The following is a 27,391-nucleotide window of genomic DNA, read 5'->3' as shown; positions in this document are numbered from 1 at the left end:
TCAGGGTGGAGAGCCTCCTTGTAAGCCTGCTCCTGGCCAAGGTGTTCATTAATAGGTCCAGGCAGCAGGCAGTTAAGGAGGTCATGTGGCCTAACTGCCCCTCTTCTGGAGCCATGTTCATGACCACGTGCCGTTGGAGAGGGAGCATGCAGTGTCTGCCAGTGTCTGAGGTCTTCTGGTGGGAATCGCAGGGGTTGGAATGCATCATCAGCTGAATTGATGTTTTAATTTAAGTTTCTGTTGAAGGTTTTGTTTTTTTCTTTTTTGTTTCATCTTGTACATTTATCTTGTGATGTACAAATTTCCATTTACAGGTACTTGATTTACTTATCAACTCCATTGTGTCTCTCCTCAGATTGACCTGCTGAATGTTTCCAGTGCCCCTTGAAGGGGCTGATAATTACTTAATTAGTTTATTTGTTTTAACTGGTGCTCAAGAATTGAATCAGCTGGGACACTGATAGTAGTTAGAAGGCAGGGATCTGTAATCCTGCAGGTATGAATAAACCTATTATCGGGGAAAAGATCAGTGTTTTGTTTCATACTTGACAACCTGGCTTTGGTCTATTGAACAGCTTGTGTTCACTGAACTACATTGGTCCTCAGTCAAGCAATAACTTGATTTTAAAATTCTCATCCTTGTTTTCAAATCCCTCCATGATCTTATCCCTCCCTATCTCTGTGATCTCCTCCAGCTTCACAATCTTCAGCTATCTAAACTCATCTAATTCTGACTTCCCGAGCTTCAGATTTTCACTCCACTAGCAGTGCCTGTGACTTTAGCTGCCAAGGCCCAAAGCTCTGGCATTTGCTTCATAAACCTCTCCTCTGCCTGCTACCTCGCTTTCCTCCTCCTTTTAAGATGGTCCTTTAAAACCTATTTCTTTGATCAAGCTTTTGGTCATCTGCTCTAATATCTTATGTCATTTTGTTTTATAACATTCCTGTAAAGTGTTTTGTGAAACAAAAACATAAACACATGGAAAAACTCAGCAGGTCTGGCAGCATCTGCGGAGAGGAACACAGTTAACGTTTCGAGTCCATGTGACTCTTCCAAAGAACAAAGTAAGAATAGAAGACAGGTGAAATGTAAGCTGGTTTAAGGGGTTGGGTGGGACAGGTAGAGCTGGATAGAGGGCCAGTGATAGGTGGAGATAACCAAAAGATGGCACAGACAAAAGGACAAAGAGGTGTTGAAGGTGGTGATATTATCTAAGGAATGTGCTAATTAAGGGTAGAAAGAGGGACAAGCAAGGTACACATAGCTCTAGTGGGGTGGGGTGGGGTTGGGTGAAAGAATCAAAATAGGCTAAAAGGCAGAGATAAAACAATGGATGGAAATACATTTAAAAATAATGGAAATAGGTGGGAAAAGAAAAATCTATATAAATTATCGGAAAGGGGATAGGGATGGAGGAGAGAGTTCATGATCTAAAATCGTCGAACTCAATATTCAGTCCGGAAGGCTGTAAAGTGGCTGTAAGGTGCTGTTCCTCCAGTTTGTGTTGAGCTTCACTGGAACAATGCAGCAGGCCAAGGACGGACATGTGGGCATGAGAGCAGGGTGGAGTGTTGAAACGGCAAGCGACAGGGAGGTTTGGGTCATGCTTGTGGACAGATCGCAGGTGTTCCGCAAAGCAGCCTCCCAGTCTGCGTTTGGACTCTCCAATGCAGAGGAAACCGCATTGGGAGCAACGAATGCAGTAGACTAAATTGAGGGAAGTGCAAGTGAAATGCTGCTTCACTTGAAAGGAATGTTTGGGCCCTTGGACGGTGAGGAGAGGGGAAGTAAAGGGACAGGTGTTGCACCTTCTGTGTTTGCATGGGAAGGTGCTGTGGAAGGGGCTGATGGAGGAGTGGACCAGGGGGTCCTGGAAGGAATGATCCCTGCGGATGCCACTGGGGGCGTGAAGGGAAGATGTGTTTGGTGGTGGCATCATGCTGGAGTTGGCGGAAATGGCGGAGGATGATCCTTTGAATGCGGAGGCTGGTGGGGTGATAAGTGAGGACAAGGGGGATCCTATCATGTTTCTGGGAGGGAGGAGAAGGCGTGAGGGTGGATGCACGGGAGATGGGCCGAACACTGTTGAGGGCCCTGTCAACCACCGTGGGTGGAAAACCTTGGTTGAGGAATAAGTAAGACATGTCAGAGGAACTGTTTTTGAAAGTGGCATCATCAGAACAGATGTGACGGAGGCGAAGGAACTGAGAGAATGGGATGGAGTCCTTACAGGAAGCGGGGTGTGAGGAGCTGTAGTAGAGGTAGCTGTGGGAGTTGGTAGGGTTGTAATGGATATTGGTGGACAGTCTATCACCAGAAATTGAGACAGAGAGGTCAAGGAAGGGAAGGGAAGTGTCAGAGATGGACCATGTGAAAATGATGGAGGGTTGAAAATTGGAAGCAAAATTAATAAATTTTTCCAGGTCTAGACAAGAGCATGAAGCAGCACCAAAGCAATCATCGATGTACCGGAGAAAAAGTTGTGGGAGGGGGCCGGAGTAGGACTGGAACAAGGAATGTTCCACATACCCCATAAAGAGACAGGCATAACTGGGACCCATGCGGGTACCCATAGCCACACCTTTTACTTGGAGGAAGTGAGAGGAGTTTAAGGAGAAATTGTTCAGTGAGAGAACAAGTTCAGCCAGACGGAGGAGAGTAGTGGTGGATGGGAATTGTTCGGGCCTCTGTTTGAGGAAGAGGCGGAGAGCGATCAGACCATCCCGGTGGGGGATGGAGTTGTAGAGGGATTGGACGTCCATGATGAAAAGGAAGCACTTGGGGCCAGGGAACTGGAAATTGTTGACATGATGTAGGGTGTCAGACGAATCACGGATGTAGGTGGGAAGGGACTGGAAAAGGGGAGAGAGAATGGTGTCAAGATAGCAAGAAATGAGTTCCGTGGGGCAGGAACAAGCTGACACGATCGGTCTGCCGGGACAGTCCTGTTTGTGGATTTTGGGTGGGAAGTAGAAGCAGACCATGTTTTGTGATGTTTTATTACATGTACAGCACTACATTAAGAGAAATTGTTGGTCATTTCTTATTTATGACTCCTATTACAATTACTTCAGTATTTGCTTCAGCTGGAGCATTTGACTTGTTTGTGACTAGAACTCCCTTTTCCTAAAAATCTTAATGTCTCTTTCTGAGCTGTTTTCCCCCAATTATTAGTAATTGAAGTCCTTTATATCACAATTTAGCTTTTCCCAGTCTGATTCAGATGCAATCTGTCACACTGGTGCTAATGTCCCATGAAATGGATTTCCTGCTCACCATTCTCTTAGCCATGCATTCACCTCCCTGATCTGTTTGTTCTGATGTCAATTAGCATGTGACTTGGCTAATAATCCAGCAAAAACCACACTTGGAGTTTTGTTTTCTGATTTGGCTTCTAATTCCTGATAGTCCCTCAGCAGAATCACTTCTCTCTTCCTCCCTATGTCATTGATTCTAACATGGATCTTCCCCCACCCTTTCCAGTCATATCAAGGTACCTTTTACCCTGGCATCAGGTAGGCAACACACTCTTTGGGACTTTTGATCGTAACTGGAATGTCTCAAGGCAGAGAAATTACCTGCAGATGTGGTAATTTGGGACATTCAAACTTTTATATTTAACAGTCCTGACACCCAGGCTGCATTTGTATTTTTTTATTTGCTAGCAGTAATTTAATTCTACACAATTACATGAGTTTGAATTAATTCGTTGTTTTTTGTTTTAACATTTTAGTTTAGTCTTCTCTCTATTCATTTATTCTCTATATGTACGAGATTTGTTTAATGAAATTTGGATACTTTTATTGGTGGCATCCTCTATTTTATTAATGTGCTGACAATTTATTGGTATATTTACATTGTTAATGATATTAGCATCTTCTTTCCCCCATGCAATTAACTCTAAGCTCTTGTCATCTCAGCAACTTGCAGCATTTTATCAGTGCACCCAGTTCTATGCTGTAAATGGATATTTATTTATCCACCAAACACATCTTCCCTTCACCCCCGCTGGCAGCATTCCGTAGGGATCATTCCCTCCGGGACACCCTGGTCCACTCCTCCATCACCCCCTACTCCTCAACCGCCATCTATGGCACCTTCCCATGCAAATGCAAAAGTTGCAACACCTGCCCCTTCACTTCCTCTCTCCTCACCATCCAAGGGCCCAAACACTCCTTTCAAGTGAAGCATCATTTCACTTGCATTTCCCCCAACTTAATCTACTGCATTCATTGCTCCCAATGCGGTCTCCTCTACATTGGAGAGACCAAACACAAACTGGGCAACTGCTTTGCAGAACACCTGCGGTCTGTCCGCAAGAAAGACCAAACCTCCCTGTCGCTTGCCATTTTAACACTCCACCTTGCTCTCTTGCCCACATGTCTGTCCTTGGCTTGCTGCATTGTTCCAGTGAAGCCCAACGCAAACTGGAGGAACAGTACCTCATCTTCCGACTAGGCACTTTACAGCCTACCGGACTAAATACTGAGTTCAACAACTTTAGATCTTGAACTCCCTCCTCCATCCCCACCTCCTTTCCGATTCTTCTCCCTTTCTTTTGTTTTTTTCCAATAATTTATATAGATTTTTCTTTTCCCACCTATTTCCATTATTTTTAAATCCATATCTTTTATGCCCTGTTAGTCTTTCCACCCCACCCACTAGAGCTGTATCTTGAGTACCCTGCCATCCATTCTTAATTAGCACATTCGTTTAGATAATATCACCACCTTCAACACCTCTTTGTTCTTTTGTCTGTGACATCTTTTGATTATCTGCTCCTATCACTGCTTGCTTGTCCCTACAACACCCACACCCCAACTTCTCTCCCCCCAATGCCACCCCACCCCCCCCCACCTTAAACCAGCTTATATTTCACCCCTCTCCTAATATTACTCAGTTCTGTTGAAGGGTCATGAAGACTCGAAACGTCAACTTTTTTCTTCTCCGCCTTCTGAGTTTTTCCAGGTAATTCTGTTTTTGTTTTGGATTTCCAGCATCTGCAGTTTTTTTATTTTTATCACTATTTATTTATTCAACCTACTGAGCTAAAGGATAAGATTCATTCTTCACTCCCATCTGGTATCATGCAGCTTGCATCCTGCATATGAAACTATGTAACAAGTACAGTCTGCAAAATGTAGCAGCAGGAAGCCATTTTGTACTTGAAGAGAAAAGGACAAATTTGCTTAGACACTAAAGAACTTCAATACCAGCAGGAATACAGTAATAGTTTCTTAGACTCCATGGGATCTCTGAAGTATATTACTTTTTTTTAAAAAAAGGTTCTCCTAGATTATCCATTTAAATGAGAATGCCTCAATCCTATTGCTAAAACAAAAGAATCAGCATGACTAAAGGTCATGTTAAAACAGCTTATCTTCAAAGCCTTGAACAGCATGAAGTTTCAGCAACCAGTAACTCTTAAGTATTTTCATAGGCAGGAGTAGGAAAATACTTGTGAAATTGAGCTTAGTAGGGGGCAGCAGATATGTGACAATGCAGGCCAGCCAAGACGATCCTGAAATTAAATAAAGGGAAGATTAAAGTAAAACAGTTAAGGGAGAGGGCATGTGGGGAAATAGAGAAACTATAGAAAGATGCGGCGGGAGTCTCTGGAGGAAGTTGGGCCCATTGGACTGGTGAAGGCAGGCAGCTGTAGAGACAGCTGATTAGATGGATCTTGCAGAATTGATGTCACCAGACTTTAAGGCCAGGATTTTTAGATGACGGTTTCACTTCCTGTCATCCGAGGGTGTGGTGGGTAGGGGGGTGGTGTGGGGATGGGGTGAGCTGGTGGGGAGGGAGGCAGAGGGAGAGTTGATTAGGGTAGAGGGTTCAAACAGCAGGGATACAGATACAACTAAAACACCTACCATGTTGCAAGCTCTGTTGATGTCAGCAATTGGGCCTCAGCTTGTTGGATTAGGATACATTCACAGGCAAGGATGGTGGCGGGCTCTCGAAGCTGCAGGACCAATAGCAGGACCTCCAGCTTCAAAGGAGAAGCAGGTTGCCATGGTGTAAGTGAGATGGTGCTCTGAAATGGAGCCTGCCCTTCTCCATGTTTTTCAATTTTAAAGTAGAAAATGGCCTCTGCAGCCAGGCCACCACTGGGGGTAGGAAGGGGAGGTGGTACTGCTCCACAGGGCTGCTGTTGGATCCAGGCTGGCAGCGGGTGGGGGTTCTCTAAGCTTGCCTGGAGTACTGGTCCTCAGTTTCTCAATGGGAGGCCACCACCATAAAAATATAATCCTGAACACTGCAGGATAAATACATTGTCCCCCACAGCCTATGGGGACCTGGTAGCTGACTGGAAAATCCATATCAATCTTGGATACAGGCCTCAATTAGCTTTTAATTTTGTCCAATTAAAAATGGTCCAGAAGGGGCACTGGAGCCAAAGAACAAGCACACAGGCTGGTGGCACTTTTTCGTGCCCAGCCACCTTTGTCCCAACAGGGACTAAAAGTCCTTACCTTAGGGGTATACTATTGACCACCTGGTCAGAATTAAAAAAAGGACAGTTTTTTCAAAGAGGAGACAAGAAGGGTATAGAATCATTGACTCTTAAGGCACAGAATGGGACCAGTCAGCTCACTATATGCCTGTGGTGATTCTTTAAAAGAACTGGCTAATTTATTCCCACATTGTAGCCTTCACCACATATCCCTGCGAATGAACTTTCTTCAAATACAGACCCATTGCCTTTTGAATATTCAGATGGAATCCGACTCCTCTGCCATTGCAGGTTTGTGAGAACAGGCATGTGATTTTAATGGAAATTTTAATCAACAGGATATTACCTTGGAAAATCCAAACGGCTTAGAATCAGAGTTGGCAAATGTAGTGAATGACTGCTTATTGCCCCAGTGTGTGACTGAAGCTACAAGCAACAAGGCTTATCTTAATCTAATATTTGTTAGGGGCTCAGATATGGTTGTAGTCACTAAAGAATGATAAACTTTAGCATAATCCTGGAGTAGGAAACACTGATGTTCAGGAGCTTTACACAGACAAAGTATATGAAATGATGGAACAATTAAAGCAAATAAAATGAGAAGAGGTAGTTCAACAACACTTCACTAGAAATGAAGCAGAACTTTAAAAATATAATCCTGAACACTGCAGGATAAATACATTCCCACAAGCAATAAGCTCAGACTAAGTAAACAGCATGAAATGGATTAACAGTTGAATTTAACATTTAAATAAAGAGGGAAAAATGGCTTGTACAAATCCTGCCATAGAGAAGTGCTGGAATGAATACTCAAAAATGCAAAGATATGTAAAAAGGGTGAATCAGAGACCTGGAAAAAAAAGGTTTGGATCTGGGCCTAGGGATAACAAGAAAACATTGTTTCAGTGTCACAATTGCAAGAAGTCAGTCAGGAAAAAAGGTGAAACAATAAAATGAGTGGGTTTGAAATTGAGGATGGGCATAAAACATTAAATATTCTGAATGACTGTTTCCTCCAAATAGTTAAAGGACATGAGCAAAAAGCTTAGAAACTCCTGTTCCAGGACGAGACCTGGTGCTGCTAATCAATTTAGTGTGGGCCCTTCCGTTGCATGTATGTCAGAAGGGCCAAGGCTTTTCAGGTGTCTGATTTTATATTATTTGGATTCTTCTTGCAGCTTTTTTTGTCAAACTGAATTTTCTTTTTTTCTTTTTCTGTAATTCAGCAATCCTCTGGTTCCTACTCCCAGCAGGAACATTCTTGCTGCCTGTCACATTTCAGAATGTTTTCCAAAGAAAGAAATTGGAAGAAAATTCAGCCTCAATTCCACGGGTGTTCTGCCAGTCTTCTGGGCCGATATAGAAAGGCTTGAACTTGGTATCATATTGAGAATGACAGAATCATCAGAGGTATTGAGGCTAATAAAAGGACTGAATGATGTAGCTACTTACCAAGAACAAAAGCAGCCACCACGTTTGAAATCTGTCCAAGGCCCACAAGGAAATTGAGAATGCAGAATATCTCCCAGTTTGGAGAGAGTGTCTGAAGCAAGCTAAATACAGTCTGTACAGCCATAGTTCCAAACATAACTAGCTTCCTCCCAAACCTGCAAAGCAGAAGCAAATCAAGTTTGAAATAACATTACTGTACACTTACAGACGTACATGCTTTCACTTATTCACTTTCTAAATCATACACATATCTGTATGCACAGATGTACACTGGTATACATGCAATATCCATATTCTACCAATTATACCCACATGAACACAGACTTCCCCACTAACACTTAGATTTAAGTACAGACAGATGAGGATATTGGTGGCACACAATTGCCATAACTTTGGCAAGGGTTGGAAATTAAGTGAGGCCTTGTCTCTGGGATTGTGGGATGGCTTGTTGTGGGTGTAACCTCTACTTACTCCCAAAAAAGTGCTATTGGTATTAGAGGGAGCAAGCCTGGAGGTGGGGTCAGGTGTTATTGTCATGTCTCTGTCCCTCAGAGACCCACTGTAGAATCTGCATTGATATGTTTGGGACAATACCAACTGCAGCCCAATGGAGTTGGCACCCACTTGGGTGGCAGGTGGGTGGTAGCCTGAAGAAAGGGGTTTCCAGTTTTGTTTCAATGCTCAGTGCCTCCCTACAAAGGGACCATAGCAACAACTGAAAGGTGTTTATTTGGACAGAACCCCGAGTTTCCACTCTAGATAAGCATATTTTTGATGGAACTTCCAGCCACTTTGGCAGACATGTGTCCTAGTTGTGTCTCAATGTCTTGTTAAATAAACATATTCTCATAATATTGTCATCATTGACGAGGCTGACATTTATTACCTATCCCTAATTATCCCGAGTAAAAGCTTGATATAACAGATTGGCTTGTTAGACCACTTCAGAACAAAGTTAAGTGCCAACCAAGTTGACATGGGACTGGAGTCACATAAAAATCACACCTGGTAATGATGGCAGGTTTTCGAGCTGAAAGGACATTAATAAACTAGTTAGGTTTTAATGATAATCCAACAGCTTCACTTTTAACAATACCAGCTTTTTATTTTTGTAGTTCTAAGAACTGATTCTAAATTCAAATGGTGGGATTTGAGTTCATGTTCGAATGCATTAATAATCCAGGCCTCTGAATTATGTGTTCATTCATACAACCAATACAGCATCATTTCCCAGTTATTGATAGGTATTCACCAAGCCTAGATAATGAACATTTGCCAGGTGAACTTGGGAAGAGTTATTGACAGAGACCCTGGGACAGGTGCAATTCAATACACAATGCAATCCACCTTTTAGAGGATTTTAAACCTTAAATAATTGTCTTCAACAAAAATTGCCTGTTGGTTGATCTTTTCAGCTTCCTTCTGAGGTCCTCTCCAGCATAGATGCTTTTGTCCAGTCAATTCGTTTCACCACATATTGTGAATTATCTGACTGCAGGTGACACAGCTAAGGTTATGGACAACATCCTGGCTGTAATACAAAAGGCTTGTGCACCTGTATTAGCTGATCCCTGAGCTACATTGTTCTAGTACAGTTGTGACACTTGAATCTAATATGAAAGATTGCCCAGGTATGTCCTATATATAAAAGACAAGATAAATCTTCCCCAGACTAATTACTGTCCTATCAGTCTCCCCTTCTTCATCAATAAAGCCATGGGTTGAGTCATTTTTTTCTTACTCATTCATGGGAGGTGGGCTTCACTGGCTGGATCAGCATTTATTGCCCACCCCTAATTGCCCTTGAGAAGGTGGTGGTGAGCTACCAGTGCTATCCAGTAACAGGCAACCTTCTCACCAATGTTCTGTTCATGCTTCATCAGAATGCTTCATACCTTATCATAGCCTTTATCTAGATATGGGTGCAAGATTCATACATCAGGGCAGTGGTGAAATCAAATGTCCTCATCATCAGGGTAGCATTTGACTATGGTACCAAGCAGCCTTCATATAGCAGAGGCCAGCGAGGGTCAAAAGCTGGGACATAGCATAATGACAATGTTATTGGATGCAGTAGCTTGGCATAATGCTCCAGTGACGCGAGTTCAAATCCCACCACAGGAGCTGGGAAATTAAAATTCAATTAATTAATAAATCTGGGGCCAAAAAAAAAAAATGCTAAGAGGCTGTTACAAATATCTTCAGGGAGGAAATCTGCTGTTCATACCTGGTCTGGCCTACATGTAACCCAAACCCACAATGAAGTGACTGACTCTTTAAAGTCCACTGAAATCCTCTGTAGTATCATACCACTACAGAAAAATCAAATAGGAACAAAACAGGATGATTCACCCAGCATTGACCCAAGCCTGGAAATGACAAATACACACCCTGCCCCATTAACCCTGCAACAACCTCTTCACCAATACCTGGGAGCTTATGTTGAAACTGGGCGAGCTATCCCACACACTAAGCAACACACTGATGTAGTTGTACTCATCAATCCATGCCCTACAGCCAATGTCCCACAGTTCCTCTGTCATCTGTCCTGGCTATGTCCTGTCCCATCAGCAGGCCAGACCCACCAGACAGAGGGGATTGGCCTTAGAAGTCCTAACATTGACATCAGAGTCCATGAAGTTGTCTGACTAAACCTGGGAAAGGAAATACCCTGCTGATTCCCACCTACCATCCTACCTCTGCTGATGAATCAGTACTCCTCCATGCTGAACATCACTTGAAGAAGCACTGAGAGTAGCAAGGGCACAGAATGTACTCTGGGTGAGAGACTTCAATGTTTATCACCAAGTGTGGCTTGGTAACACTACTACTAACCAACCTGGCAGAGACCAGAAGGGCATAACTGCTAGACTGGACCTGCAGCAGTGGTGAGACCCAACAAAAAGGAAAATCTTGCTTGACCTTGTCCTCATAAATCTACCTATCTACCTTTTTGCAGATGCATCTGTCCATAATAGTATTGTTAGGAGCGACAACTGCACAGTCCCTATGGAGAAGAGGTCCCAGTGTCACATTGAGGACAACCTACAACGTGTTGTGTGGCACTGCTACCATGCCAAATGGGATGGACTAAGAACAGAGTAGCTGCTCAAAACTAGGCATCCATGAGGCACTTTTGGTCACCACAATAGCAGAACTGTATTCTACCACAATCTGTAACCATGTGATGCAATGGTATATCTTCTGATTCCAAATAAGTTTGAGATAATACACTTTAGATTAAAAATGCTGCAGTTTCTTTCAGTGTATTTCTTGCATCTCCCCATGTGGCTGGTAAACAAATACTTTGTTGCTCAGCACGTGGCTGCAGTGCAGCAGTAAAATGTGGCACTCCGAATGTGCATCATCATAACAATTAGTTCCCATTTCTTTACAAATAATCCAACAATATAACACTAAGATAAAAGCAAAATACTGTGGATACTGGAAACCTGAAATAAAAACAGAAAATGCTGGAAAAACTCACCAGGTCTGACAGCATCTACAGAGAGAGAAACAGGGTTAACTAAACATTAACTCTGGGCAACATCTTCCCACCGTTGGGGGGGGATGTTCAGGTGCAGGTGGGCGGGTTCCTGATCAGCATCTGTGGGGAGAGAAACAGGCAACTGTGCTGCCTCAGGGAGATCAGCTTAGGTTTGAAACATTAAATGAAGATGAGAAAAAAATTTTGCTGCCATGTCCCCTCATGTATCACTGTCACATGAGTTGGGACATGTCCATAACATTTATTTTAAAATATTCCGAAATACCTTCCGCCAGGGCTCCCAGCCTGCCCGCCAACCTTAAGGTTGGATGGGCAGGTCCATTAATGATTTCAGTTACTTTTTTAGTGGCCTTAATAGATTGTTGACAGGTTGGTGGGCGCGCAGCCAAATGTAAATAACACGGAGTTACGTCAGGACGCCCGGCCGACATCACCCTGCGTCATTTTACGAGTCAGAGTGGGCCCCATCCCGTGCTCACCAACCAGAAGATGCAGTTGCCTGTTTCTCTCCCCACAGATGCTCTCAGATCTGCTGAGTTTTTCCAGCATTTTCTGTTTTTATAACAGTATAACTCCTCTACCATCACCATCAAGCAAGGGGACCACTAGTTCAATGAGGAGTGCAGGAGAGCATGCCAGGAACAGCACCAGGCATACCTAAAAGTGATGTGAAAACCTGATGAAGCTACAACATAGGACTATTTGCATGTTAATCAGCCAAAGCATCATGTGATAGATAAAGCTAAGCAATCCTGCAACCAATGGATCAGATCAAAGCCCTGCAGTCCTGCCACATCCAGGTATGAATGGTTGTGGACAATTAAATGACTAACCATAAGAGAAGGCTTTAAAAACATCCCCAGCAATGATACAGGAGCCCAGAACATCAGTGCAAAAGACAAAGCTGAAGCATTTGCAACTATATTCAGCCAGAAGTGTCGAGTGGCTGATCCACCTCAGCCTCCTCCTGAGATTCCCCACCATCATAAATGTCAGTCTTCAAATAATTTGATTCACTCCAAGAAACATCTAAAGGCACTGAGTACAGGAAGGAAATGGCCCCTGAAAGCATCCCAAATGTAGTACTGAAGACTTGTGCTCCAGAAGCTAGCTGCACCCTAGCCAGGCTATTCCAATTCAGCTACAATATAGGCATCTTTCCAACAACGTGAAAAATTTGCCAGTTACGTCCTGCCCACAAAAGGGAGAACAAATCTAATCTGGCCAATTACTGCCCCAGCAGTCTACTTTCAATCATCAGCAAAGTGATAGAAGATGTCACTGACAGTGCTATCAAACGGCAGTTACTCAACATTAGCAGCTCAATTTGGGTTCTGCCAGGACCACTCAGCTTTAGACATCCTTCCAGCCTTGGTCCAAACATGATCAAAATATTTGAATTCCAGAGGTGAGGTGTGAATAACCGCCATTAACATCAAGATAACATTTGGCCAAGTGTCACATCAATGAGCCCTTACAAAATTGAAATCAAAATGGGAATTGGGGAAATCTCTTCACTCTTTGAAGTCATTTGCTGATGATTGAACAGTGTTCAATACCACTATAGAAAAAGCAACTCCTTAGATAATGAAGCAGTCTGTGCCCATATGCAGCAAGACCTGGACAACATTCAGGCTTGAGCTGATAAGTGACAGTCCACCCCACACAAGTGCCAGGCAATGACCATCTCCAACAAGAGACGATCTAAGCTATGTCCCATTGACATTCAATGGCTTTACCATCACTGTAAATCCCACAATCCATAATCAACATCCTTGGTTGGGGCTGGGGCTGGGGCTGGGGTTGGGGCTGAGGGCGGGGAGTGATGTGGGTCTTGGGGTTGGGGCTGGGGGTGGGAGTGATGTGGGTCTTACAAGGCACAAGTCAGGAGTGTGATGGAATACTTTCCACTTGCCTGGATAACTGCAGCTCAAACAACATGCAGGAAGCTTGTTGGCATTCAGGACAGAGGACAGATCACCACTCCAAACACCACCTTAGACATTCACTCCCTCCATCACTGACACAGTGGTAGCAGCGAGTACAAGGTGCACTTGCAGCAGCTCACAAAGGCTCCTTCTGCAGCAGTTTCCAAACCTGTAGCATCTAGCACCTAGAAGGTCAATGGCAGCATATGCTTTGGAACACCACCTTAACAATTCATTTCTGCCACCAGCAGCACACAGAGACGGATGCACTGCAGCAACCTGTCAAGGCTTCTTCAACAGCACTTCTAAATCCATGACTTCTACATAGAAAAAACACAGGAGAGCAGGTGCATGGGAACACCACCATTAGGTTTCCTTCCAAGCCATCCTGACTTGGTAATATATATGTCAGCATCTCTCCGCTATCACTGACTCAAAAGCTTGGAACTCCTTCACTGACAGGGTTGTGAGACCCAAATTTTCACTCTCGGGTCAGGCACATTGAGACGGGGCAATTCCCAGCTCTGCAAACCAACCTTTAAAAATGGTGGCCTGCAATTCCAATTTTTTCAGGGTGGATGGGAGAGGGAGACGTGGGCTGAATGACAAGTCGAGCTAGCCACCCCTGAAATGAATGCGGAGACTGCCAGATGCGAGGGCAGAAGGACTGTCTCTGTGCTCCGGCACTTTGTTGAATTAAATTTTTAAAAATTAAAGTCAAAAAAACAGCCCTCCAGCCTTCACCCCTCAGCACCCTCACTCCCCCACACAATTCCCATGCCAACATATGCCACCTCATGCTACCCACCCGTCCTCATGGCCCTTCACACCCCCTATGCCACCCATCTCCTTTTACAAAACCTCCATAGCCCCTCATACCCCCTTTACCCCCCACATCACTAGGGAAGTGGTACTGAACAAACTGCTAGAGCTGCAGGCTGACAAGTCTTTGGGTCCTGATGGACCTCATCCAAGATTATTAAATCAGGTGTCTAATAAGGTGGTAGATGCACTGGTGTTAATTTTTCAAATTCGCTGGATTCTGGAAAGGTTCTGTCAGACTGGAAAGTAGCAAATATAACCCCTCCATTCAATAAGGGAGGGAGGCACAAAACAGGAAACTATAGGTCAGTTAGCTTGACATGTGTCATGGGGAAGGTTTTTTTTAATTCATTCACAGGATGTGGGCTTCACTGGCTGGGCCAGCATTTATTGCCCATCCCTAGCTGCCCCTTGAGAAGGTGGTGGTGAGCTGCCTTCATGAACCTCTGCAGTTCATGTACTGTAGGTACACCCGCAGTGCTGTTAGGAAGGGAGTTCCAGGATTTTGACCCAGCGACAGTGAAGGAACAGCGATATATTTCCAGGTCAGGATGGTGACTTGGAGGGGAACTTCTAGATGGTGGTGTACCCATCTGCTGCCCTTGTTCTTCCAGATGGTAGTGATCATGGGTTTGGAAGATGCTGTCGAAGGAACCTTGGTGAATTACTGCAGTGCATCTTGTAGATGGTACACACTGACGCCACTGTGTGTCGGTGGTGGAGGGAGTGAATGTTTGTGGATGTGGTGCAAATCAAGTGGGCTGCTTTGTCCTGGACAGTGTCAAGCTTCTTGAGTGTTGTGGGAGCTGCACTCATCCAGACAAGTGGAGAGTATTCCATCACACTCCTGACTTGTGCCTTGTAGGTCGTGGACAGGCTTTGGGGAGTCAGGAGGTGAGTTACTCGTTGCACGATTCCTAGACCCTCACCTGCTCTTGTAGCCACAGAATTTACATGGCTAGTCCAGTTCAGTTCTTGGTCAATGCTAAACCCCAGGATGTTGATGATGGAGGATTCAGTGATGGTAATGTCATTGAATATCAAGAGGCGATGATTAGATTCTCTCCTGTTGGAGATGGCTGACACTTATGTGGTGCGAATGTTACTTCCCACTTGTCAGCCCAAGCCTGGATATTGTACAGGTCTTGCTGCATTTGTACATGGACTGCTTCAGTACCTGGGGAGTCCCCAATGGAGCTGAACATTACGCAATCATCAGCGTACATCCCCACTTCTGACCTTATGATGAAAGGAAGGTCATTGATGAAACAACTGAAGATGGTTGTGTTGAGGACATTACCCTGAGGAACTCCTGCAGTGACACCCTGGAGCTAAGATGACTGACCTCCAACAACCACAACTATCTTCCTTTATGCTAGGCATGACTCCAACCAGAGGAGAGTTTTCCCACTGATTCCCACTGACTCCAATTTTGCTAGGGCTCCTTGATGTCAAATGCAGCCTTGATGTCAAAGACAGTCACTCTTGCCTTAACTCAGGTATTGAGCTCTTTTGTCCATATTTGAACCAAGGCTGTAATGAGGTCAGGAGCTGAGTGGCCCTGGCAGGACCCAAAGTGGGCATCAGTGAGCAGGTTATTGCTAAGCAAGTGCTGCTTGATAGCACTGTTTCATTACTTTATTGATGATCGAGAGTAGACTGGTGGGGCAGTAATTGGTTGGGTTGTCCAGCTTTTTGTGTTCAGGATATACCTGGGCAATTTTCCACATAGCCCAGTAGATGCCAGTGTTGTAGCTGTACTGGAACAGCTTGGCTAGGGGCATGGCAAGTTCTGGAGCACAAGTCTTCGATACTATTGCCAGAATATTGTCTGGGTCAATAGCTTTTGAAGTGCCTTCAACTGTTTCTTGATATCACGTGCAGTGAATCGAATTAGCTGAAGACTGGCATCTATGGTGCTGGGGACCTCTGGAGGAGGCCAAGATGGATCATCCACTCGGTACTTTTGGCTGAAGATTGTAGCAAATATTTCAGCCTTATCTTTTACACTGATGTGCTGGGCTCCTCCATCATTGAGGATGGGGGTGTTTTTGGAGCCAACTCCTCCCAGTGAGTTGTTTAATTGTCCACCACCATTCACGACTGGATGTGGCAGGACTGCAGAGCTTAGATCTGATCCATTGGTTGTGGGATCACTTAGCCCTGCCTATCACTTGCTGCCTTTGATGTTTGACATGCAAGTATTCCTGTGTTATAGCTTCAACAGGTTGACATCTCATTTTTAGGTATGCTTGGTGCTGCTCCTGTTACGCCCCCTTGCACTCTTCGTTGAACCAGGGTTGATCCCCTGGCTTGATGGTAATGGTAGAGTGGGGGAAATGCCGGGCTATGAGGTTACAGATTGTGTTCAAATATATTTCTGCTGCTGCTGCTGGCCCACAGCACCTCATGGATGCCCAGTCTTGCTAGATCTGTTCGAAATCTATCCCAGTTAGCACAGTGGTAGTGCCACACAACACAATAGAGGGTAACCTCAATGTGAAGATGGGACTTCATTTCCACAACGACTGTGCACTGGTCACTCCTATCGATACTGTCATGGACAGTATCTGCAGCACATAGGTTGGTGAGGATGAGGTCAAGTATATTTTTCCCTCTTGTTGGTTCCTTCACCACCTGCTGCAGACCCACTCTAGCAGCTATGCCCTTCAGGACTTGGCCAGGTCAGTCAGTAGTGGTGCTACTGAGCCACTCCTGGTGTTGGACATTGAAGTCCCCCTACCCAGAGTACCCTTGCCAACCTCAGTGCTTCCTCCAAGTGGTGTTCAACATGGAGGAGCACTGATTCATCAGCTGAGGAAGGGCGGTATGTGGTATTCAGCAGGAGGTTTCCTTGCCCATGCTTGACCTGATGCCATGGGACTTGATGGAAGTTGATGTTGAGGGCTCGCAGGGCAAGTCCCTCCTAACTGTATACCACTCTGCCACCACCTCTGCTGGGTCTGTCCTGCTGGTAGGACAGGACATACCCAGGGACGGTAATGGTGGTGTCTCGGACATTATCCGTAAGGTATGATTCCGTGAGGAAGACTATGTCAGGATGTTGCTTGAATAGACTGTGAGACAGCTCTCCCAATTCTGGCACTAGCGCCCAGATGTTAATAAGGAGGACTTTACAGGGTCGACAGGGCTGAAATTGTCATTGTCATTTCCGGTGCTGAGGTCAATACCCAATGGTCCATCTAGTTTCATTCCTTCTTTGTGAATTGGTTCCTTTTATGTTAGAATTGATCATTAAGGAGGTTATAGCTGGGAACTTAGAGAAACCGAAGCAATCGGGAAGAGACAGCATGGTTTTGTGAAAGGGAAGTCATGTTTAACCAATTTTTTGGAGTTCTTTGAAGAAGTAACATACGCTGTGGATAAAGGGGAGCCTGTAGATGTGTTGTACCTGGATTTCCTGAAGGCATTTGATAAGGTGCCACATCAAATGTTATTGCGGAAAATAAAAGCTCATGGTGTAGGTGGTAATTTATTAACATCAATAGAGGATTGACTGGCTGGCAGAAAACAGAGAGTATGCATAAATGGGTATTTTTCTGATTGGCAGGATGTGACAAGTGCAGTCCCACAGGGGTTTGTGCTGGGGCCTCAACTTTTTACAATTTATATCCGTGACTTAAATGAGGGGAGTGAAGGCATGATAGCTAAATTTTCAGATGACACAAATATAGGTAGGGAAAGTTTAAGTTGTGAAGAGGACATAAGGAGGTTGCAGACTGATATAGATAGGTTGAACGAGTGGGCAAATATCTGGTAGATAGAACATAATGTGAGAAAATGTGAAGTTGCTCACTTTGGCAGGATGAATAAAAAAGCAGAGCATTACTTAAATGGAGAACAGCTGCAGAATTTCGGGCTGCAGAGGCATCCAGGTATTCTAATGCACGAGTCACAGAAAGTTAGTGTTCAGGTACAGCAAGTAATTCAGGAGGGTAATGGAATGCTATCCTTTATTACAAGGGGAATTGAACATCAAAGTAAGGATACTATGCTTCAGTTATACAGGGCATTGGTGAAACTACATCTTGAATACTATGTGTAGTTTTGGTCTCAATATTTAAGGAAGGATGTAAATGCTTTGGAGATGGTTCAGAGGAGGTTTACTAGATTGATACCTGGAATGAGTGGGTTATTTTATGAGGAAAGCTTAGATAGACTGGGCTTGTTTCAACTGGAGTTTAGAAGAGTGAGGAGTGACTTTATTGAAGTATATAAGATCCTGAATAGCATTGACAATTTGGATGTGGAAAAGACGTTTCCTCTTCTGGGTGAGTCCAGAACTATAGGGTACTGTTTCAAAATTAGGGATGGCCCTTTTAGGGCAGAAATTAGGAGAATTTTTTTCTCTCAGATGGTTGTGTGACTTGGAATTCTCTGCCTTAGACGGTGGTGGAGGAGGGGGGCCATTGAAGATTTTTGAGGCGGAGGTAGATAGATTCTTGTTAGGCAAGGGAATCAAAGGTTATCGGGGGTAGATGGGAATGTGGAATTCAAAACACAAGCAGATCAGCCATGATCCTAATGAACAGCAGAGCAGGCTTGAGAAGCCAAATGGCCTACTTCTGCTCCTATTTTGTATGTCCGTCCATACATCTCCATGGCCCTTTATGGCCCCCTTGCAAACTAAGTGCCAGCTTATGCCAACCCATGCCCCCACTCATAATCCTTTGCTTTTACCCCCTCCATGTAACTCACCGAGTATCCTTTGACAACTCTGACAACTCTTTGATAGCTCTATAGTTCTTTGACAGCTTTGACAGTTCCAATGAGTTTCTGCACTTCTTACATAAAATCGTATTTGCTTTTAACAATCCCAAAGGGTGCCTTTCCTCCCCACAGGTGAGCTGGGATGAAATCCAAAGGAGCACCTTATCATTATAATCATGGCTGATCATCCAAGTCAATATCCTGCTCCCGCTTTCTCCCCATATCCTTTGATCCCTTTCGCCCAAAGAGCCATATTTAACACCTTCTTGAAAACATACAATGTTTTGGCCTCAACTACTTTTTGTGGCAGTGAATTCCACAGGTTCACCATTCTCTGGGTGAAGAAATTTCTCCTCATCTCATTCTAAATGGTTTACCCCACATCCTCAGACTGTGACCCCTGGTTCTGGACTCCCCCACCATCGGGAACATCCTTCCTGCATCTACCCTGTCTAGTCCTGTTAGAATTTTATAGGTTTCTATGAGACCTCCCTTCATTCTTCTGAACTCCAGCGAATATAATCCTAACTGACTCAATCGCTCTTCATATGTCAGTCCCGCCATCCCAGGAATCGGTCAGGTAAACCTTCGCTGCACTCCCGCTGTAGCAAGAACACCCTTCCTCAGATCAGGAGACCAAAACTGCACACAATATTCCAGGTGTGGTCTCACTAAGGCCCTGTATAGTTGCAGCAAGACATCTTTGCTCCTGTACTAGAATCCTCTTGCTATGAAGGACAACATACCATTTGCCTTCTTTACTGCCTGCTGCACCTGCATGCTTACCTTCAGCTACTGGTGTACGAGGATACCCAGGTCTCATTGCACATTCCTCTCTCTCAATTTATAGCCGTTCAGATAATAATCTGCCTTCCTGTTATTGCAACCAAAGTGGATAACCTCACATTTATCCACATTATACTGCATCTGCCATGCAGTTGCCCACTCACTCAGCTTGTCCAAATCACACTGAAGCATCTCTGTGTCCTCCTCACAGCTCACTTTCCCACAGATCTTTGTGTCATCTGCAAGTTTGGAGATATTACATTTAGTTCCCTCATCTAACTCATTAATATATATTGTGAATAGCTGGGGTCCCAGCACCGATCCCTGCGGTACCCCACTAGTCACTGCCTGCCATTTGAAAAAAGACCCGTTTATTCCTACTCTTTGTTTCCTGTCTGCCAACTAGTTTTCTATCCATCTCAATACACTACCCCCAATCCCATGCCCTTTAACTGTACATGCTAATCTCTTATGTGGGATGTTGTCGAAAGCCTTCTGAAAGTCCAAATAAACCACATCCACTGGCTTCCCCTCATCAACCCTATTACTTACATCCTCGAAAAATTCCAGTAGTTTTGTCAAGCATGATTTCCCTTTCGTAAATCCAGGCTGACTCTGTCCGATTCTACCACTGTTTTCTAAGTGTTCAGCTATTAAATCTTTTATAATAGACTCTAGAAATTTCCCCACTACCGACGTCAGGCTGACTGGTCTTTAATGCCCTGTTTTCTCTCTACCTCCCTTTTTAATTAGTGGGGTTACATCAGCTACCCTCCAATCTGTAGGAACTGTTCCAGAGTCTATAGAATCTCGGAAGATGACCACCAATGCATCCAATATTTCTAGGGCCACTTCCTTAAATACCCTGGGATGTAGATTATCAGGCCCTGGGGATTTATCGGCCTTCAATCCCGTCAATTTTCCTAACACCATTTCTCTACTAATACTGATTTCTTTCAGTTCCTCCCTCTCACTAAACCCCATGTTCCCCAACATTTCTGGTATGTTATTTGTGTCCTCCTTTGTGAAGACAGAACCAAAGTATTTATTTAGTTGGTCAGCCATTTCTTTGTTCCCCATTATAAATTCCCCTGTTTCTGACTGTAAGGGACCTACATTTGTCTTCACCAATCTTTTTCTCTTCTCATACCTTTGGAAACTTTTACAGTCAGTTTTTATGTTCCCTGCAAGCTTACTCTTGTACTCTATTTTCCCCTTCTTAATCAATCCCTTGGTCCTCCTTTGCTGAATTCTAAACTGAGCCCAATCCTCAGGTCTGTTGTTTTTTCTGGCCAATTTGTATGCCTCTTCCATGGACCTAATACTGTCTCTAATTTCCCTTGTAAGCCATGGTTTGGCCACCTTTCCTATTTTACTTTTATGCCAGACAGGAATAAGCAATTGTTGCAGTTCACCCATGTGCTCTTTGAATGTTTGCCATTGCCTATCCACTGTCATCCCTTTAAGTAACGTTTCCCAACCCATCATAGCCAACTCGCGCCTCATACCATTGTAGCTTCCTTTATTAAAATTCAAGGCCCTTGTCTCAGAGTGAACTACGTCACTCTTCATCTTGATGAAAAATTCAATCATATTATGGTTGCTCATCGCCAAAGGGCCTCACACAACTAGATTGCCAATTATTTCTTTCTCATTACACAATACCCAGTCTAGGATGGCCTGTTGTCTAATTGGTTCCTCAATGTATTGGTCCAGAAAAACATCCTGTATACACTCCAGGAATTGCTCCTTTACGGAATTGTTACTAATCTGACTTGCCCAATCTATATGCATATTAAAGTCACCCATAATTACAGATGTTCCTTTATTGCATGCATCTCTAATTTCCTGTTTAATGCCATTCCCAACATCACCGCTACAATTTGGGGGTCTATATACAACCCCCACTAAAGTTTTTTGCCCCTTAGCGTTTCTCAGCTCTACCCATACAGATTCCACATCGTCAGAGCTAATATCTTTCCTCACTATTGCGCTGATTTCCTCTTTAATCAGCAATGCAACTCCACCGCCTTTTCCTTTTTGTCTGCCCTTCCCAAATACTGAATACCCCTGGATTTTCAGTTCCCATCCCTGGTCAACCCTGCAGCCATGTCTCCGTAATCCCGAACATATCATACCTGTTTATATCTATTTGCGCAGTTAATTCATTCACTTTATTTTATATTGCTCATGCGATTTCGCGATCATCACATGGGCAAAATGGGCAGGTGGACAGCCAAATATTTGCTAAACCTCATCCAAAGGTGGGATAAAAAGGGTCAGCAGCATTGCCAGTGTGAACAGTGAGGAGTTTTGGAAATAGTTTGCTGCTGTTTATTGTTTATTGGCACTTGGCAGGTTCATCTCTGCTTGGGACTTCATTGGTAGCATTTCCAGGCTTAATTTCAGGACTTATTGGTTTCTCCAAGGTCCCCGGAGGATTCAGACTGTGTGGACCCTTGCAGGTATCAGACAGCCTTCTGTTACCCTGGTAATGTGGGTTGTGGACTCTGCTGGTGGCACCTCCTCTGAGGAGGAAGAGAGGGACAGAAGGGAGAGGAGGCCAGGTGTCACAATGCAGCTGACAGGAGAATTACCTGTGGGAGGAGAGGCAAAGGTGGCAGGGCCAGCAGGAAGTCCAAGGTGGAATGGGCTGCAGAAGATGCCATAATCTTGCTGCCATGGTTTACAGGCAGCAATGTAGCTACCTCAAAATGTCTGAGATGCAATACCAAAGGAGGCTCTGCCTCTCAAGGGAGACCATGGCCCCCATTTGTCAGATGATTAGGCCTAAGATCAGCTCTGACTATGTGGGCAGATACCCCATGTCAGTGGCTCTGAAGGTCACAGCGGCCCTCAATTTCTATGTCTCCAGCTCTTTCCGGGGATCAGTGGGGGATCTGTGTGGAGTGCCACAATCAACTGCCCACTGTTGCGTCAAGCTGGTGATAGGAGCTCTGTTCAGGCGGGTACTGACCTTTAATCTTTAGCGCACAGATGAGGCCAGCCAGGCTGTGCGAGCCAGACACTTTGCAGCAATTGCTGGGTTCTCCTGTATCCAGGGTGCCATCAACTGGTCATCAAGGTACAAACAGGTCAGCCGGTTGCCTTCGTCAACAGGAAGCGATTCCACTCCATGAACATAAAGATAGTGTGTGACCACAGGATGCAGATTCCTCAAGTCTGTGCAAGGTACCCTGGCAGCTCCCATGACGCGTACAGCCTGAGACATTCCCAGGTGCCGAGGCTCTTCAGCGCTCCAGCTTGACTGGATGGATGGCTGCTGGGTGACAAAGGCTATCCATTGAAAAGGTGGCTCATGATGCCTCCACACCACTCAAGAACAGAGGCAGGGCAGTGCTACAGTAGGAGTCATGCCTCCACAAGGATGGTGATAGAGAGGACCATAGGTCTTCTTAAGGTGTGCTTCTGATGCCTGGATCATTCAAAGGGTGCACTACAATACCCCCAGAGTGAGTGTCACTGATAGTGGTTGCATCCTGCGCTCTCCATAATCTGGCACTGACAAGTGGGGGACCCACTGGAGGGAAAGGATATTGAGGCAGCTGCACAGGCCACAGATAATGAATCCAGTAGTGAGTCAGAAGAGGAGCACACAGAGGGCATGGAGGCAGATTTCGGTAACCGCCAGGGAGGCCTGGGAGACCAGGGACGCCTTGATCCAACGCTCCTTCAGCTAGGCTGTCAAAGATCTGCTTCCACTCATGCCCGGGCCACGGCCTCCAATCCGGATGTCAGAAATGACCCTTTCATTCGCACCCAAAGCCCACTCAATGCCTATCCAATAAAGTATTGAGCCACTCGGGTCCAGCATTACATACCAGCGTACCATGTACCAGAAAGAAAAATGGTGAAGCATACTCAGGCCATCAGAACCAAAGCAAATTTAATGTAATTGTCACATCGAAAGCATAATAACATTATCACTGCTGGTGTTGATGTCCACACCAGCAGACATATACACCAAACATAAATGAACAGAAAATCACCTGTGAGATGTCCCTCTCATGCTCATGGTGCCTTTAACTTATGTATCCGAGTGCTACATCTTGGTGCCTACCCGTCACTGGCACCGGCATTGGAGACAGCTGCTGACTGTGCTGTCTTGTTGGCCTTGATGACCTTGGCGGTCATCCTCTGGCCAATGGAGCCTATGCTAGCCCCACCTGGGAGGGAGCGGCCAGTGCGACGGCTAACATCTCCCCAGTCAGGTCCAATGGTCACTGGCAGAGGGGCAGAGGAGCTGCTGCTGTCATCTGGAATGCCCTGAGAGGAGTCTGCAGAGACGACAAGCAGTTCATGCGCCAATGTGAGGTCGCTCTGAATCTCCCTGCTCACCATTGATGAACCGGCACCTAACTGGGATACTGGGTGCCTCATCCTTCTCCCACACTGGCACTGACCACCTGAGGTCAGTGCCTGTGTGAGGGCTTGCAGGTCTGGGCACAACACCAGGAACCTCTGATCCTGCCCCTGGAGCTGCCTCTCCATGACAGTTGCCACTCTCTCAATGGAGGAGGCACTGCACTTGGCCATGAGGGTTAACGCCGTGCTCATGCTCTGCATGGACTCCTCCACAACAGAGACTGGGGCACGCATACCCTCATGGATCTCCACCAGAACCTCTCATGCATCCCACTGGGCATCCGGCATCTGCCAACTAATGGACGACTCCAGAGGCTCATCATCTGCCTTCAACTGAGCATCACCCTGGTCCCCAGCTGTCCTCTGACTCCCAGCGCCTTGGGCACACTCTGCCTCTGCCTGCACCTCAAGCGAGTGTGAAATGCCCACACCAATGTGCACTGACATTCTAGCCACCGATCTAATGCCCACCGAGGTGCAGGTATCTGCACTGGTGCCTGGTTCAGAGAGTGGGTATGATGCGGTGCAAATGAAGGTTGGTGGTCCTCTGGCGTTAGGGGTGGCCCTTTGGGGTCCACAGAGAAATTGTGTGCTGCTGAACCTAAATGGGAGAACAAAGACATGTCATTAGTTAAAGTCATCACACTGTCACTGTTCATGCCAGGCACCCTGGTGAGCCAATGGAGATCTGCATCATGGTGCCATCATTTTTCAATGATCAATGTGGACTCCAGGTTCGAGGATCCCATCAATGAAGCGACTACACCAGAATAGTTGCACAATCCGAAACTCTCATCTCTGTGCACTGTGCTCTTAGCTTTGTCTGGCACCTCCACCTCTCTATGCCCAGTTACACGTGAAGCGTGCCAGTTCCCCAGCTCAAGGGCGTCCTGCTTGAACCTGATCAGTAGCAGCAGGTTGGGTGGGCCTTCACCTGTACGTGACCTCTCTGCTTGGTTATGGCTTGTCTTCTCCTGAAAGGACAGAGGAGCATTGGTTATTCCACTCTCTACTTGCAGCGCCATTACAGCCTGGCCAACCCCAGCTGAGGAACACCTCGCAGGGCACATCCGAGTCATGGCCCTCGAGCTGCAAGGCTCAGTCCAAGCAGCAAGGGGTAATCCCCTTGGCCAGCTCCGGGGTCATTGACAGTTGGCAATCAGATGCTAGCACCCCTGGGGCCCACGGGGAGATGGCCACACCTCAACACATCTGCACACTGACCCATGCCAACATGGTACTCACCCTTCCTGAGCACTGCAGGTCATTGAACCTCTTCCAACACTGCACCCATGTGTGCTGCATCACGTCATGGCTGTTAACCAGCACTGCCACCTCCTCCCATACCCCTTTTGTGAGGGTGCAGTTGCCTCCTCCTTCCATCTCTGGAGACAAGGTTGTTCCTCTTGGCAGCCACCTCCTCTAGGAGAGCCGCAAGGCACTCATCCGAAAGCAGGGATCGAGTGTCTACCCGACCTGCCCTCCCACCTGACATCTCACTTGACTCCATCAATTGAGTTTCTTAACGTAGAACAGGAATTCTCCCGGGGCAGCCTTTTCCGGGGCTGTTTTTGAACCAGTCGGTGGGTCACCATTGAACCCTCCCAACTGGACTCCCAATTGGACTCGGCCCTTCCCAACCAGTGGGGAGCCGTATTTCATGATGAGTGAGCCTTAATTGCCCAGTGTGAAATTGCGGTCGGGGGCCAATCACGGGTGGCAGCCCATTTCCCAGCCGATTCTGGGTCCACCAACCGCACCCACCTGCCGAGCTCAAAATTCTGCCCCTGGCCTACCAAAATCCCCCTTCAGTGGAGGCAGCTGGTGATTTAAACGTACAGCTGCCTCTGTAAACCAATTGCGAACCCCAGCCCAACTGCAGTCCCACCTTCGTGAAAATAGTAAGTGCCATGTTCGGAGGTGGGGTTTATGACTTCTGGGCTTATCCACCATTTTGGGCCTGAGTGTACCTACACTAGAAGAACTGCAATTGTTCAAGAGCATGGCTCACCACTACTTTCCCAAAGGAAGACAATAAATGCTGGCCTTGCCATCAATTCCCATATTTAATGAATAAATAAGAAAGCCTCAATCTTCTCCAACCTCTACCATCAAAAATAACAAAAGTAATATTGTTGGCATCACCTTCAAGCTCACCTGATTTGGATATCTATCAGCAATCCTTGTTCATCATTGGTCGATATACTGAAATTTCTTACACAATATCATTGTGGGAAAACTATTACCATATGAACTGCAATAGATCAAGTAGAAATCATACAACCATCCTCTTGGAGCAACAAATGCAGTCTGATCATTGTTGTCCACATCCTGAGAATTTTTTATATATATAAACACCCACTCTTTCAATTGCATGAACCCATTTATTCATTCAGCTTCGAACATACATTAATTCACAAGCTTACTCACAAATCCATGTCCAGAATACCTGTCTGTTAAAGATAATACAACATAATTTACAAATATTCACTGTCCTTTCACTCTGATACACAAATTATTTTGTAATGTGGCAAAGTGAAACAGGAAGGAATTAGGAAGGCAAAATTGCACATCATCATAGTAACAAAAGGATAAATATATTTGGTAAAACACAGGACAGAAACATTCCTGCAATCAAAGCACAATCAACACTCTACAGAATGTTATATCTGTAACCCATGAACTTGGTCATCAGGCTTTGTAAGCTTGTACCTATCACCCATTTTGGTAGATTTTAAGTAGAATGTGGTTAGCTTTTCACCTTTTTCTCACATTTTATCTGCCCTTTTTATGTCCCCAGCACAGGGGTACAAAATCAATAGGCAATTTTGATAATAAAGAACAGCCTCAAATTAAATTGGGGCATTTTTGTGATACTAAGGTGGGAGGAGAGGAAGGCAAAGTCGATACAACTAACAAGCTTGTGTGACCACAGCATGAGTCACACGCCATTTATTGTCACCATATTCCAGGACTAACTCCCACCTGCACCCAGGGGAAGGACAAGAAGCCCCGCTGATGTGAGGGACCAAAATTTCCTTGTGATTAAAAAAGAGAAAGACATATTTATGTAGCACCTTTCACAACCACCAAATGTCTCAAAACACTTTACAGCCAATTAAGAATTTCTGAAGTTTAGTCACTGTGTAATATAGGAAATGGGGCAGCCAATTTGCACACAGTAAGCCCCTACAAACAGCAATGTGATAATAACCAAATAATCTATATTTGTAATGTTGATTGGGAAGTAGATATTGTGCAACACACTGTTCTTCAAAATAACACCATGGGATCTTTAATATCCATCTGAAAGGGTG

The 27,391-nt window shown here is 45.2% G+C and overlaps 1 protein-coding gene across 1 annotated transcript in view; it reads right to left on the bottom strand.

Moving 5' to 3' along the window:
* LOC121281423 (solute carrier family 22 member 5-like) overlaps nucleotides 1-27,391 on the bottom strand; it is a 91,056-nt gene that overhangs the window by 41,934 nt on the left and 21,731 nt on the right. Inside the window, exon 3 of the mRNA XM_041194368.1 lies at nucleotides 7,914-8,068. Within this exon, the coding sequence (XP_041050302.1) occupies nucleotides 7,914-8,068 (155 nt within the window). The remainder of the gene's footprint in view (nucleotides 1-7,913; nucleotides 8,069-27,391) is intronic.

The sequence above is a fragment of the Carcharodon carcharias genome, chromosome 8 (assembly GCF_017639515.1).
Source record: "Carcharodon carcharias isolate sCarCar2 chromosome 8, sCarCar2.pri, whole genome shotgun sequence".
NCBI lineage: Eukaryota > Metazoa > Chordata > Chondrichthyes > Lamniformes > Lamnidae > Carcharodon > Carcharodon carcharias.
This window is presented reverse-complemented; position numbering and strand designations above follow the sequence as displayed.